We start from the raw sequence: 13,025 nt of genomic DNA, 5'->3' as shown, positions 1-13,025 counted from the left end.
TCAAGCTGTCATTTTCAGGGCAGTGAGCTCCACCCATTTCTCTTTTGGCACTCTCAAAGCAATATTTTTTCCAATAGGATCAGTTTTTTGCTGATCTGGATTAATTTAGGTATCTGGTAAAGTTTTGAGCTTTTCGGGGATTGTTGAGAGTTGGGGTCAGTGATTGAGTTTCTGGGTTGAATGTAGTGTTTTTTTACAGAGGGCTTTGTGGTTGGAGAAGATCCAAGCTGGCATGAGGCGGAGGTGGATTATTTGTTGCAGTGGCTTTGGATGAGATATTTTATTAGTTTTCTTGGGAACTCTTTTGCATTGGGTGGTTGGGTGTGTTGGTTTTCATGCTATTTTGCAGTTATGGGTGTCGTTAATTCAGTGTTTAATGTGCTTGAGTAAGGAAGACGGTGGCAATTGAAGGTATTTGATCGATGGGGTTTTAAGGGCAGGGGTGGTGTGGTCTTAGCTTGTCAAAAGTGGTTTCTGATTTAGAGAATGAGACTTTCTTCATCTGGGTTCAATCAGCAAACTCAGGAAGGTAAGCTCTTTGCAACTTCTAAATTGGTTAGTTCTTTGGGCATTATGTATACCTTTTATTTAATAGTTCAGTAGGGCATATTCCCTTTCGCCCACTCTTCTTAATTAATTAATTAATTTTCTTTGTGGGAGTGTGGATGCCAAGGGGTTGGCCGTTAGTAATTTAGTATGTTTTTCTGTTCGAAGAAGGAATGCTCAAGTTGATCCGGGCCATGTTATAGGCTGTCTTTGTTAACCAGGTTCAATTAAAATTAGAAAATCCATCAATTCAAGGCATTTTCTTGTGATAACCTATTTCTAACCTGAATATTGGCGCTGATGTATGATAATTGTTGTTATCCTTTGACTGGTTTGTGGAGGTGTCCCGTGTCCAAAGTCTAAAATCCTTCGTGTAGTAAACTTCAGGTGTCATCCGAATTCACATGGTTTTAAAAAGATTTTGTAGGGGAGAACAAATGTTTGAATTCAGAGCTATGGCATGCATGTGCGGGTCCTCTCGTTTCACTACCTCCGTTTGGAAGCCGTGTTGTATACTTTCCCCAAGGACACAGCGAACAGGTCAGTATACTCGTGCAATTCGCATATGGTCTGCAGCTATTTCCCTCCTAATGTCTTAATGAGCATACTGCATTCATTAAGCTTTTCAACTGTGGTGAAGAAGAAGTCAAATTATATTCCATGTTATGACTGTTTGCTTGCTTCTAAGTGACTGTATAATCAGTCTTGTGTGTGTGTTTAAGATATAAGTAGAAGAATAAGGTGACTTATTGTTGCTGTAGAACACTTGAGACCAGCAAGTGTGCATGGTTGAGGCAGAATTAATTTTTGGCTGCAAAGTGGCCTTTTCCAAGATTAAATGAACTGTTTTGTATGTGGCACCATACTCTGTGCCTTTAGTGCCCTTTCTCTTTCTATAAATATTTTTGGTTGGTCGCAACTTTTAGTGGCTTGTCAGGGATAGAAACAACACCAAGTAAGTGGCCTAAAGCCCCTTGTATAAGTTGGGGCTACAAAGATTTCCTTATTATTGTGAGGAGGAGAGACAGCCGTTTCATTTCTCAATTTTTGATGCAGGTTGCTGCGTCAACCAACAAGGAAGTAGATGCTCATATCCCCAATTACCCTAGCTTACCTCCGCAACTGATCTGTCTGCTTCACAATGTGACTATGCATGTAAGCAGCTGTTTAGACTGTATTTATTTGTCATTGTATTCTTGTGCTGTTCCTTAAAGTGTAAAATATTGTAAGTGCAGGCTGATGTGGAGACAGATGAAGTATATGCTCAAATGACCTTGCAACCATTGAGTCCGGTAGTTACTTTGCTTTGACATGTTAATCTGCAATACTTGTGCTTTCCTTTGTGCTTTGATTTTGACTTTATTGCAGCAAGAGCAAAAAGAAGTGTACCTACTTCCTAATGAACTGGGAACGCCTTGCAAACAGCCAACCAATTATTTCTGTAAAACATTAACTGCTAGCGATACCAGTACTCACGGAGGATTCTCTGTTCCTCGCCGAGCAGCTGAGAAAGTCTTTCCTCCTCTTGTAGGTTGATTTTATTTAATTATGCCGCTGATATCATTTGGATCAGGAAGCAAGGTGGTTTTATTCTTAATCTTTTTTTGCCTTATCCTTCAGGATGTTTCACAGCAACCTCCGTCTCAAGAACTTATAGCAAGAGATCTTCATGATCACGAATGGAAATTCAGACACATATTCCGAGGTGGGTTTTGAACCGATTTAGAAATTATTTATGCTGCCAAGTATGCTTTCTTTAACTATCTACTATGTATGTCGATAAGCTCTTGTGCTGCTTGATTTTTGTGCCCCATGGAAATTTGACACATTTTCGAGTTGGGTTTTGAACGTACTCACAAATTATTGTACTTCATGTGTTAGTCCCTGTCCTAGTAGTTTAATTAACTGGTGAGGGATTATAAGTAAATGTGCAGTCTATGTTTGTCATTAGGATTCCTTTTGGCTTCGCGCCCTTGCCTTCTGGATAAATTGGGGCAGTGAGAGACTAACTATGATTCGTTATTATTTGTGCTAACTATTAGAGACTCCAATTTGCTCAAAAGAAAACTTTGTTTCGATACGCAGGATGCTAGTGTTTTTTTGTGATATGCAAGGGATGACTTCCTGCGTCTAAAATGGTTTTCCTGTTTATGCAGGTCAGCCCAAGAGGCATCTTCTTACAACAGGATGGAGTGTGTTTGTTAGTGCAAAGCGTCTTGTTGCCGGAGATTCTGTCCTTTTTATCTGGTAGGGCTAACCGTTTCTTTTAGTGGATTATATTTGATTTTTTTTCCTCTATTATAAGTTTATGGTTTTAGATGGTGCCTTGATAAAAGAAATGTGGCCAAATTTGTTGAAAATTCTTATTTTCCAGCAAAATGATTCCAGACTTCCATTTACCATATGATTTGTATTCAAGGGGAAAGAGAGGAGCTAATGTAAAAAAGAAGAATTCTTTTCTTTTTTACAGAACATGTTGCATTCTTACTGTGCAAATGCACATGTACATGTATGGTGCTTCGCTGAGGCCATGTCTTCCCTCCAACCATGTCGAATCAATTGATTGTGGAAAATGGCTGTACTAATCATGTCTTGCTTATATGTTCTGTGACATTAGGAATGGAAAGAATCAATTGCTTTTGGGCATTCGGCATGCGAATCGTGCGCAAACAGTCATGCCTTCATCAGTTTTATCGAGTGACAGCATGCACATTGGACTTCTTGCTGCGGCGGCTCATGCAGCTGCCACAAATAGCCGCTTTACGATATTTTATAACCCAAGGTGGAAATAACGTCCTCTGCAGATTGGAAAAAAACTACTTGGTGTATTGTGTTATGTACATTGCATTTAACATCTATCTCATGTTTACATTGCACAATTCCAGGGCAAGCCCTTCGGAGTTTATCATTCCCCTGGCAAAGTATGTTAAAGCAGTATATCATACTCGCGTTTCTGTGGGAATACGATTTAGGATGCTTTTTGAGACAGAAGAGTCGAGTGTTCGTCGGTTAGTCTATGATCTCCTTGTAATTCAATCTTTCTATTATAGTTTAGTGATTATCAAAGTTCCATTGAAAAAATATTTCCATTAAAAAAAAGGTTATTGGTAGCTCTCAAAAGATGAAATTTTTAAGAGAATATAGATAGGAGTCTGCAGTGGAGAAATTTGTTGAGACCTTCAAAAAGTTAACATGGAGGCATTGGGCTACCAACGTCAGTGGTAATTATCTCCCAGCTGGTAATCTATGGTGAACTGATGGTGGTGAATTTCAAGGGCATAATTCTATTTGTTCCTATAATATTGTACAAAGTTTACTCCGATTGGAATTGACGCATTGGTGTTCAAATTGACCTGTTCCTCGTTTATGCACTGTGGTTTGCTGTGTTGTCTGTTGTAAATTGGTAGGGTGGTACACTAACAATCAACTTATATAGTGTGTTTTAGCATCTTATTTTGTTTTCCTGTCCGTATTTTTTTAGTAAAAGTTGATCTGTCCAGGTAAGTGGTAGATATGTTTACTAACCAGGGTATGTTTGCATCCAGGTACATGGGTACAATAACAGGCATTAGTGATTTAGATCCTGCTCGCTGGTTGAACTCACATTGGCGGTCTGTTAAGGTTTGCGGGAGTGTTTCCCCAGACTAATAATTTATGCCACTGCTGTTGTTGGGTATATATATATAAAGAACCTCTCACACGCGCACCAACTTTACTCGCTTGCTTTTCATTCATAGATGCAACGGGTCCCGCAGCAAATGTATGGTCCCCACTTTTGTTGTGCTTTATTACAGCCATTGGATTTCGAGTGCGTAAAGTTGGTGCACATAGTTGGTGCGCATGTGATAATTCTTTTATATATATGTATGTATGTATGTATATTTGCTTGAGCAATTATGACGTGGCGATAACTATTCTCTTGATACAGGTTGGCTGGGATGAATCCACCGCAGGTGAGAGGCAGCCAAGAGTATCCTTATGGGAGATTGAACCCTTAACAACCTTTCCTATGTATCCATCCCCCTTTCCCCTGCGACTAAAGCGACCATGGCCATCTGGACTGCCCTCCTTCCACGGTATACTTATACATTGCTCTATATGGTGGAAAAACATCAACATATTTTCTCTATCCATTTGCTAAAATTTGGTCATGGTTAAGTAAAATTAGCTACATGTGTTTTTGCTCAGGTTTCAAAGATGGTGATCTGAGCATCAGTAGTCCGCTGATGTGGCATCAAGGAGGTGTTGCAGATCAGGGAATTCATTCTTTGAACTTTCAAGGCTTTGGGGTTTCCCCTTGGATGCAGCCCAGGTTTGATGCTTCTATGTCAGGACTTCAGCCTGATGTATACCAAGCCATGGCAGCTGCTGCTCTTCAGGAAATTCAGGCAGTTGATCCTTCGAAAATGACTCCACAATCTCTTCTGCAGTTTCAACAATCTCAAAGTGCATCCAGTGGGTCTGATGCTATGAGTCAGAGGCAGATGCTACAGCAGCAGTCCCATTCTCAGAATAACTTTCTTCAGAGTTTTCAAGAAAACCAGATGGCTGCTCAGACTCAGGCTCAGCTTCTGCAACAGTTGCAGCATCAGAACTCATATAATGATCAGTGGCAACAACATCATCCACAGCAGCAGCAGCAACAACAACAACAACTATATCAGTTATCTGTGCAGCAGCAAATCCCGACTTTCATCTCAGGTCTACCACATATGACTTATGCCACCCAGTCCCAGTCTGCAGCATTGCAGGCCATTCCTTCAAAGTGCCAACAACATACTTTTGGTGATTCTGTTGGGAACACTGTTGCCACAACGGAGGTGTCCTCCATGCATAGTATTTTAGGTTCATTATCTCAGCAGGGAGCTTCCCATCTACTTAACAGATCGAATCCTGTCAATTCTTCTGGCTTGTTACCCAAGCAAGTTCCTATTGAATCTCAGCTTCTTTCTGGAGCTGCTAATTGTGTCCTTCCCCAAGTGGAACAGTTGCGAACATCTCAGTCAAATTTGTCTGAACTCTCTAGTATGTTGCCTCCATTTCCAGGAAGGGATTACTCTACTTACCAAGGTGCTGCTAATCCACAAAACAATCTTTTGTTTGGGGTTAGCATTGATTCCTCTTCCCTTATGCTGCAGCATGGGCTTTCAAACCTGAGAAACATTGGCAGTGAAAACGATTCATTGTCTATGCCTTTCACTGCTGCAAATTTTTCGAATGCTACAGTAAATGATTTTCCTCTTAATTCAGACATGACAACTTCAAGTTGTGTAGATGAATCGGGGTTTTTGCAGTTTTCTGAAAACGTGGACCAAGTAAACCCTTCATCTGGAACCTTTGTCAAGGTAAATATCATTAGCGCTACATGCTTTTTTTCCAGCATCTCGTGATTTTGGTTGTGGCAAGCACATGTCTTACATTCTTGGCTCTATGAGTTCATAATAAGAGATTAGTCCTAATCCACTACATGGATTCTCATACAGCAAATTTTTGGCACCGTTTGTGTAAAATTTGACCCTTGTAGAAATTAAATTCTGGTAATCATGACTGTACTTAGTGCATTCTTCTCCTGTTCTTTTTCCTGGCTTGTTATTTCCTGAAGCTCTTCATAAGCCTGTTCTTGTGGAATTATGCTACGGGATGTGATCTATGGGATTAAATTGGTAGTCATTCCTGAAGTACTCCCAACATGATCTGTTCTATTAGTTCAAATTTTCTGAGACACCAACTCTTCTGCTGCAAACAGTCAAATAGCTGTTCTTGTACACTTTTTTAACCTTTCCAAATGGCTCAGGGGACTAACTTCTACTGATACCCGAGTGTAATCATTTTCCTGCTATGTTAGTGTTGCCTTTTCTCTTCAGTTTCCTTATTCAAACTACCCTAAAGAATATCCCTTGGGCTACAATGCATTGGATAGTATTCTACTGTTCTTGTAAGTGTGATATGTCCTGTGTTACTTGCTACTGGCTTTTGTACTGTAGGGCACAATTACATGGCCTCCCAAGTCAACGGCAATATTTTATTTGCTGCAGGTCCACAAAGCTGGGTCCTTTGGGCGATCACTGGATATATCCAAGTTCAGCAGCTATGATGAGCTGCGCTGTGAACTCGCTCGCATGTTTGTCCTTAAAGGCCAATTGGAGGACCCTCAGAGATCAGGCTGGCAGCTTGTATTTGTTGACCAGGAGAATGATATTCTTCTCCTTGGTGACGACCCTTGGCAGTAAGTCTCAACAGTGTTCATGCAGTTTTGTTTTTAATGATGCTTTACTACACCTGCTACCGTCGGCACTACTATGTTGACATCTTATGGTTGGTTATATTCATAAAACAGTTGTCATAGAAAACCCGATGCAGTTTGTTCAAGTAGCAAGTATGTCTGAGATTCAAATTTTATTTTCTAGTTTGCTTCTAGTAAATGTATTGCCATTAGCATTACTAACATTATAAATTGCATATAAAAAACTGTCTGATGACATCTAGTCAACATTTCTGGATTCTTTACACCACCTGAGATTTCTCAAGACCGGGGCCAGTTTTGCAGCTTGTATTTTGGATTATGATTTTTAAGCTTAGATAATTGACCATATTTCTATAATTTCTTAGGATGGGCATAACATTACTAAGCATAGGACTTTTTTATATGCATTTTTACTACAATGAATATGTGATGAGTGGAAGATGTTTAATCTAATTTTTGTTCATAATCCAGGGAGTTTGTGAACAATGTGTGGTATATCAAGATACTATCACCTTTGGAAGTGCAACAAATGGGCAAAGAAGGCCTCAATCCTGCAGCTTCTGCCTCAAACCAAAGACTCACCAACAGCGGCAACAACTGTGACGATCACATGAGTAGACGGGACTTGAGAAATTCGAGCAACGGGATTGCATCCATGGGGTCCATCGACTACTGAGGAAGTGGAAATGACAGTTGGCCGCTGATGAAGTGTATAAATATCAGTTATGCATGTTGGCATTGTTTCTGATGCTTTTGTTGGCACCCGAGTAAGCTTATCTAGAGAACCTTGTGTTTCATTTGTACTGCTGTAAATTCTAGTAGGAGACTTTCCTTAACTGTCACTATGGTAGTCGGAACAGAACAACAGGGATCCACTAGGAGAGTGACATCATAATAGTAGTCGTTTGCTTGCTATCACTGTCTTTTATCATATATGACAGGATGATCCAATCCTATGCAGAGGGAAGATTGAAGATTTCGGACTTCAAAGTTGATTGCCATGGATCAAAGCTCATGCGACAAATCATCACGCTTCCAAGTAGATGCCAACGGCAGCCAACTTTATGGATGTGTTTCCCCTCGGGTTGGTGCATCCGCGCTGTACCACCACAGAGAGCTCGTTTCACCACAATCGCATATGTCATCCCCTTCTGCAACCCGAACCCAGGATTAACCCATATGCAAAAAGCTAGGCGCTTATATACCCTTGAGGACATGACTACACGAGTAACAAGGCCCTTTTGGGTTCCTTGGTCCGGTGATGGTTCTTGACTTGAATGGAAAAGAGAGGCCCACCCTGAAAAAGGTCACACAAGAATTGTAATGGACACCACAAAAAGTCCAATAAATGTTCCACGACGACTGCGTCACTACGAAGATGGTCAAGACAGGAAATCCTGAAACGAGCCTTGGAGGGGTTTTTTCTAAGCAATATCATCGTTACAAGCTCCGCTAAAATCCACTCAATCAAAGCCCAGGAGAACAATACATCAACACCGCCACAACTCTAGGAACAGAATAACCAACTGATGATTCAGGAAATACAGAGCGACACACATTTCTATCTGACCCTCGCATCCATAACACGGGGTTGCTGTAAGAGAGGGTTGACCGTTGACCCAAGTTAATGCCTACGTGTAGCTGTTCCAAATCCCACATGGACACTTTGTTGAAGCCACGTGTACTCTTCTGTTCGCTTATTGGTTCCACAGCACCAAGAATCAAGTTCGGCCAATGAATTACCCGAGTCAGATTAATGCGTTGGTGAGTTTTGCTTATATCTATTGCCTTTTGTATTCTGTATACATGCTAGTCGTAGTTATGCTTTCTGCAAATTCATTTGAAAAACCAAAAATTTAACTTTCTGCAAATTTCTAGTGCATATTCTTACTGAAATTCTGACACAAGATTGGGGTGCTTGTGCCAATACACAAACTTGCGACGTTAAAAAAATACATATCAGAGAACCCAATTGTGAAACTTGAATAGCAAGAAATTGACAGATCAATGCCGTCTCCAACTTCGGCTCCTGAATTTTTGTCTAAATTATTTTCATAATTTCCACTCTGTTGGAATCTTTGCTGTGTACTCTGCTATTACACTTTGTACTCTTTCAGTTTCGAAGGACAAACAAATAAACTCTAAACTGTATATGATGATGGTGGGAAATCTGATGGTAAACAGAAAATACGGCCTGGACTTGATTCTGTTGAACTAAAAAAACTTGTGCCAAGTCCTTGTTTCAGTTCCTATGACTTGAAGCTCTTCATGATCTTGTAGACCGAATGAATCTATTTGTAACATTCTGATTCCTTGCAACTGTTGTGCAACCTCTTTCATCGATGGTCTTTTCTTCCCATTTAGGTTCAAGCATCTTTCTGCAATGTTAGCAACTGCCACAATTCGTTCCTTCTTAGGATGCCCCAAAACTTGAGCATCGAGAATGTCAAAGAGATTGTTGGTTTCCATTGATAAAATAAATAATGAAACCAAACCTTGTGTTTCTGCCAATGTTGAGGTAATAGGTTTCTTGCCAGTTAGGAGTTCAACCAGAACTACCCCAAAACTATAGACATCACTTTTCGCAGTGAAGTGGCTTGATTGAAAAAACTCAGGATCCAAGTATGTCAATGGATCTTGAAGTACCAAAATCTGCGATCTTGGCTTTATACTTCTCGTCTAAAAGAATATTTGAAGACTTTATATCTCGATGGTAGATAGGTAATGATGCAGCTGAGTGTAGATAGGAAAGGGCTCCTGCAACATCTGTGGCAATCTGTAAGCGCATGTTCCACGTTAGCGGAAATTCATCATTTTTGGTATGCAAGTATTGGTAAAGTGTCCCATTTGGGATGAACTCGTAAACCAATAAAGGAACCTCTGTTTCCAGGCAACAACCCAGTAGCTTGACCACATTCCTATGGCGAATTTGTGAAAGTATGACGACCTCGTTGATGAACTCTTTGACCTTTCTTGCATCAACTATTTTGGACTTCTTCACTGCCACGATCTTTCCATCTGCCAACATTCCCTTGTAAACGTAGCCTTGGCCTCCCTGGCCAAGTAGTCTTACGATATTGAAGTTGTCGGTAGCTCTCTCTAACTCTTTCGAATTGTATATTCTGATCTTATCAACATTGACTTCACTTGATGATAGTTGTTGCTGTAAAAGTAAACCTCCATTTCGCTTGAAGTTCTTCTCTTTCAGCTTCTTAATCTTTCTATTTTTTAGTGATTTATGAAGCCACCACAGCCCAATCATCATAAATATTGCAAGTCCGACCACTCCAGTGCCTGCGTTAAAGATAAGACTCAACCCTTAGAGACAAAGCTCTTGACGATTATTTTGTAAAGTACATAATAAAAGACACAATACCTGACAAAATTATGTGTTTTCTGCCCTCGTTGCTGTAACAAACATATGTTCCTGGATAGTTTTCGCAAATCATTGAAGGCGGACACACAGGATCATTTTGGGATTTGCATTCATCTACATCTGGCAAACTTAACAGAACAGAATATAGCACTAGTAAACAAAATAAGTACTAGAGCAGCCAAAAACGATTATCATCTGAATAAGGTAACAAAGTATGTTGTTGAATATTAAAGATTCACCCCTCCTTATCAGCTTGAGCTTTTTGGAAGAATGATGAGCACTAATAGAGTAATAGTACCTTGACATCCATCGTGAAGATAGGGATTTCCCTCGTAACCCTGCTTGCAGGTACATAGAACGAGTATAGGAAAAATGTGTGGGCTAATACTGTAGTAGCATTGGGCTGCTGAATTTTTATAAATTGCAGTCATTTCCCTATATCCAAATCCTTGTGTGAGATTTACATCAATCCCCCAATCAAGAACCACTGGAACGTGTGTCATGTTGATAACTGTTTCCAAAATATTATCTCTGTAGGAGTCGAACCATTGGTTGTCTACCAGAAAAGCATATCTGCAAGTAGCTCTCTGGGAGTTGTTGCTCATTGTAGACACACTAGCATTAAAGGCCTTGAGATACGAAGGGATTCCGGTCTGGCAACAGTTGATGCCTAAACAACCATAAGAACTCTGCTGACGATCAAGAAGTTGGCATATGGACACGCAACCCCCAACAGCGAGGTCTCTCGAGCTCGGTGACATGAAGATAAAGTTGTTGCAACCCACTCCAGTGAATCCATTGCTTGCCTGGTTGAACTGAAAAGGGCTTTTTCTCAGGTCTACACTCGCGAAAGTTGCAGTATTGATTTGGCAAGTGGAAAATATTGGATGGTTTACGCGCATGCTGCTTTCTTCTGCTGAAATACTGAGAACTTCCAACCCAATGCTTTTTATGAAAGGCTTCTGTTTGACGTTGCAATCAATGTCGAACCAGTTGCTATATGAACAAGCTGCTCCAATGCCAAAAGGAAATGGTATGGTGACGCTTCCACATTTTGATGGACAACCAGGCTTCGCCAGAGGAGGGGATTGTGCCGATACACTAATTAATTTCCACGTTAACAAAATACATATCAGAGAAACCATCATTTGTCTAGTCATGATGACTTTGCTCCCTCTCTGCTTATTGGTCTGGTTTGGGAATATCGTGATTTCAGTGGTTTTTCCAAGAGAATTTATGTAGGCGTCTTCGATGCATGCCATGACAAATTTGCCAGTTGTTTTTTCAGATGCGTGGCCAACTGCATAGGGAGAATCACATTTCACTGAGCCGTCAAGCATATAATACATGTTCTAAAAATCGACAAAAATATACTATCATTTGTATAATAAAACAAAATTCCAACTGTAAAAGAGATGAGATCAAGGAGTAATGGAGTTGCCTCCAACCTGGTGCTTCTACATCAACAAGAGAGCACCGAGATGCTTTTCTTTTCTTTTTCTTTTTTTTCTTTTTTTAAGAACCAAAATGTTGAGTCTTTTCATTTAAACACTAAACCCTAAAACAAGGTCCAAGCTTTTGTCTCGTCATGTAATTACATGTTAAAATGTCTATTTTCAAGCCACTGAAAATTGCTTCCTGAGTAACTGCTTATAACTTAATTTATGGTGTTGCGGGGTTCATGAACGGATCACTAACAGTGTAACCTTTAATTGGACCACACGAACAATATGCAAATGAACCTCTTTCGAGATCAACTCTTGATCTCAAAGATCGGAAGGTTGGATTGAGGTTGATTCAATAGCGAAAAAGTGGAGGCCTAAAATTAACACACCATAAAATGAATCAAAACAAATTTTATGAAAGGCCATTAGTACCCTAAGAGGGAAAGTTTCTCAATCTGAAATTTAAACAAAATTGAAATTGGTCTAACTAACCATTTAGGAGTGACCAAGTTGCTTGGGATGTGAGGGACCCAAGTTTAACTATTCACGTCAACAACCCGCTAGTTATCATGTGCCTAGGGACTAGGGAGAGTGAGGTGTCATGGGTTAACATGGGTCAAAGGCCCATGATCCCTCTGCATTAAGAGTAAAATCATCCTACTACTTGTTTACATGGGCTAAAAATTCACCAGCTACAAGCCCAATAAAAGAGATGCATATGCCAGTAGGCCCAGTCGAATCAACTTTGCACAAGCCCAAGAATTGATCGAAATCTCAATCCAATTTCAGATCCCAGAAAGGTCTGCCACTGAAGATGGTCTTCACAAGGATTCCAGCGAAGTCCCTTATGCCGCCATTCAGGTCTGTTTGCAAACCAAGCTTGAATCTTTTTTGAAACCCAGATTGCGTTGGTCGGATGGAAATTTAGAGGATATGATTTTGAAGGATTTTTACTTGTCACGGTGGCTTGAACAAGGATGATATGTTGAACTTTGATTTTTGAGGTCCTATCGATAACGAGGGAAGCCTAAGCCTAATTGTAAGAAAATTCAGGCAGAATAGTAGAGTGGAGAGATAAAAGATTCACCCTCATACAAAGTTCGAACTTTCAGGAGAACCTAAAATTCGTGTTTCAGAGTTTTGATTTTTGGTCTATTTTGTATTAGATCCACAGTAGTAATCTACAATCTGTAGTAATTATCTCTTTTTCTCTTCTACCAGTCCATACAACTCTTCTTCTTCTACATGACGAAGAATTGGTTGGGCGCCTAACCTTCTCTTTCAAATGAAAGCCACTTTTCTTGTTGACCCAACCAATTTTTAGAAAGTACCAATTGCCCTCAACTTTCTCTTTCTCGAAAGACAAGCAGTACATATATAAATATGTTATTGGGTCTATAATCCCCACATTTTC

The 13,025-nt window shown here is 40.1% G+C and overlaps 1 protein-coding gene and 1 pseudogene across 5 annotated transcripts; one reads left to right on the top strand and one right to left on the bottom strand.

Annotated features, from left to right (window-relative positions):
- Nucleotides 1-28: 28 nt before the first annotated feature.
- LOC119984184 (auxin response factor 6-like) lies at nt 29-7,889 on the top strand. Of its 5 annotated transcripts, XR_005464837.1 has the most exons (15): nt 30-529; nt 965-1,086; nt 1,603-1,701; nt 1,782-1,838; nt 1,915-2,073; nt 2,167-2,251; nt 2,703-2,793; nt 3,164-3,328; nt 3,432-3,554; nt 4,092-4,167; nt 4,475-4,622; nt 4,735-5,891; nt 6,531-6,772; nt 7,262-7,557; nt 7,752-7,889. XR_005464837.1 is itself a non-coding variant. In XM_038828013.1 (14 exons), exons 1-14 carry the CDS (start codon nt 487-489, stop codon nt 7,464-7,466), a joined length of 2,763 nt encoding a protein of 920 aa, XP_038683941.1. In that variant the 5' UTR covers nt 29-486; the 3' UTR covers nt 7,467-7,708. The 5 variants fall into 5 exon arrangements, 4 of the variants coding, with proteins under 4 accessions (XP_038683941.1, XP_038683940.1, XP_038683943.1 ...); XM_038828013.1 differs by lacking the exon at nt 7,752-7,889 and having other exon boundaries at nt 29-529; nt 974-1,086; nt 7,262-7,708; XM_038828012.1 differs by lacking the exon at nt 7,752-7,889 and having other exon boundaries at nt 7,262-7,708.
- A 659-nt stretch (nt 7,890-8,548) lies between these two features.
- LOC119984185 lies at nt 8,549-12,950 on the bottom strand (annotated as a pseudogene).
- Nucleotides 12,951-13,025: the final 75 nt, after the last annotated feature.

The sequence above is a fragment of the Tripterygium wilfordii genome, chromosome 18, assembly GCF_013401445.1.
Source record: "Tripterygium wilfordii isolate XIE 37 chromosome 18, ASM1340144v1, whole genome shotgun sequence".
In the NCBI taxonomy this organism is placed as follows: Eukaryota; Viridiplantae; Streptophyta; class Magnoliopsida; order Celastrales; family Celastraceae; genus Tripterygium; species Tripterygium wilfordii.
This window is presented reverse-complemented; position numbering and strand designations above follow the sequence as displayed.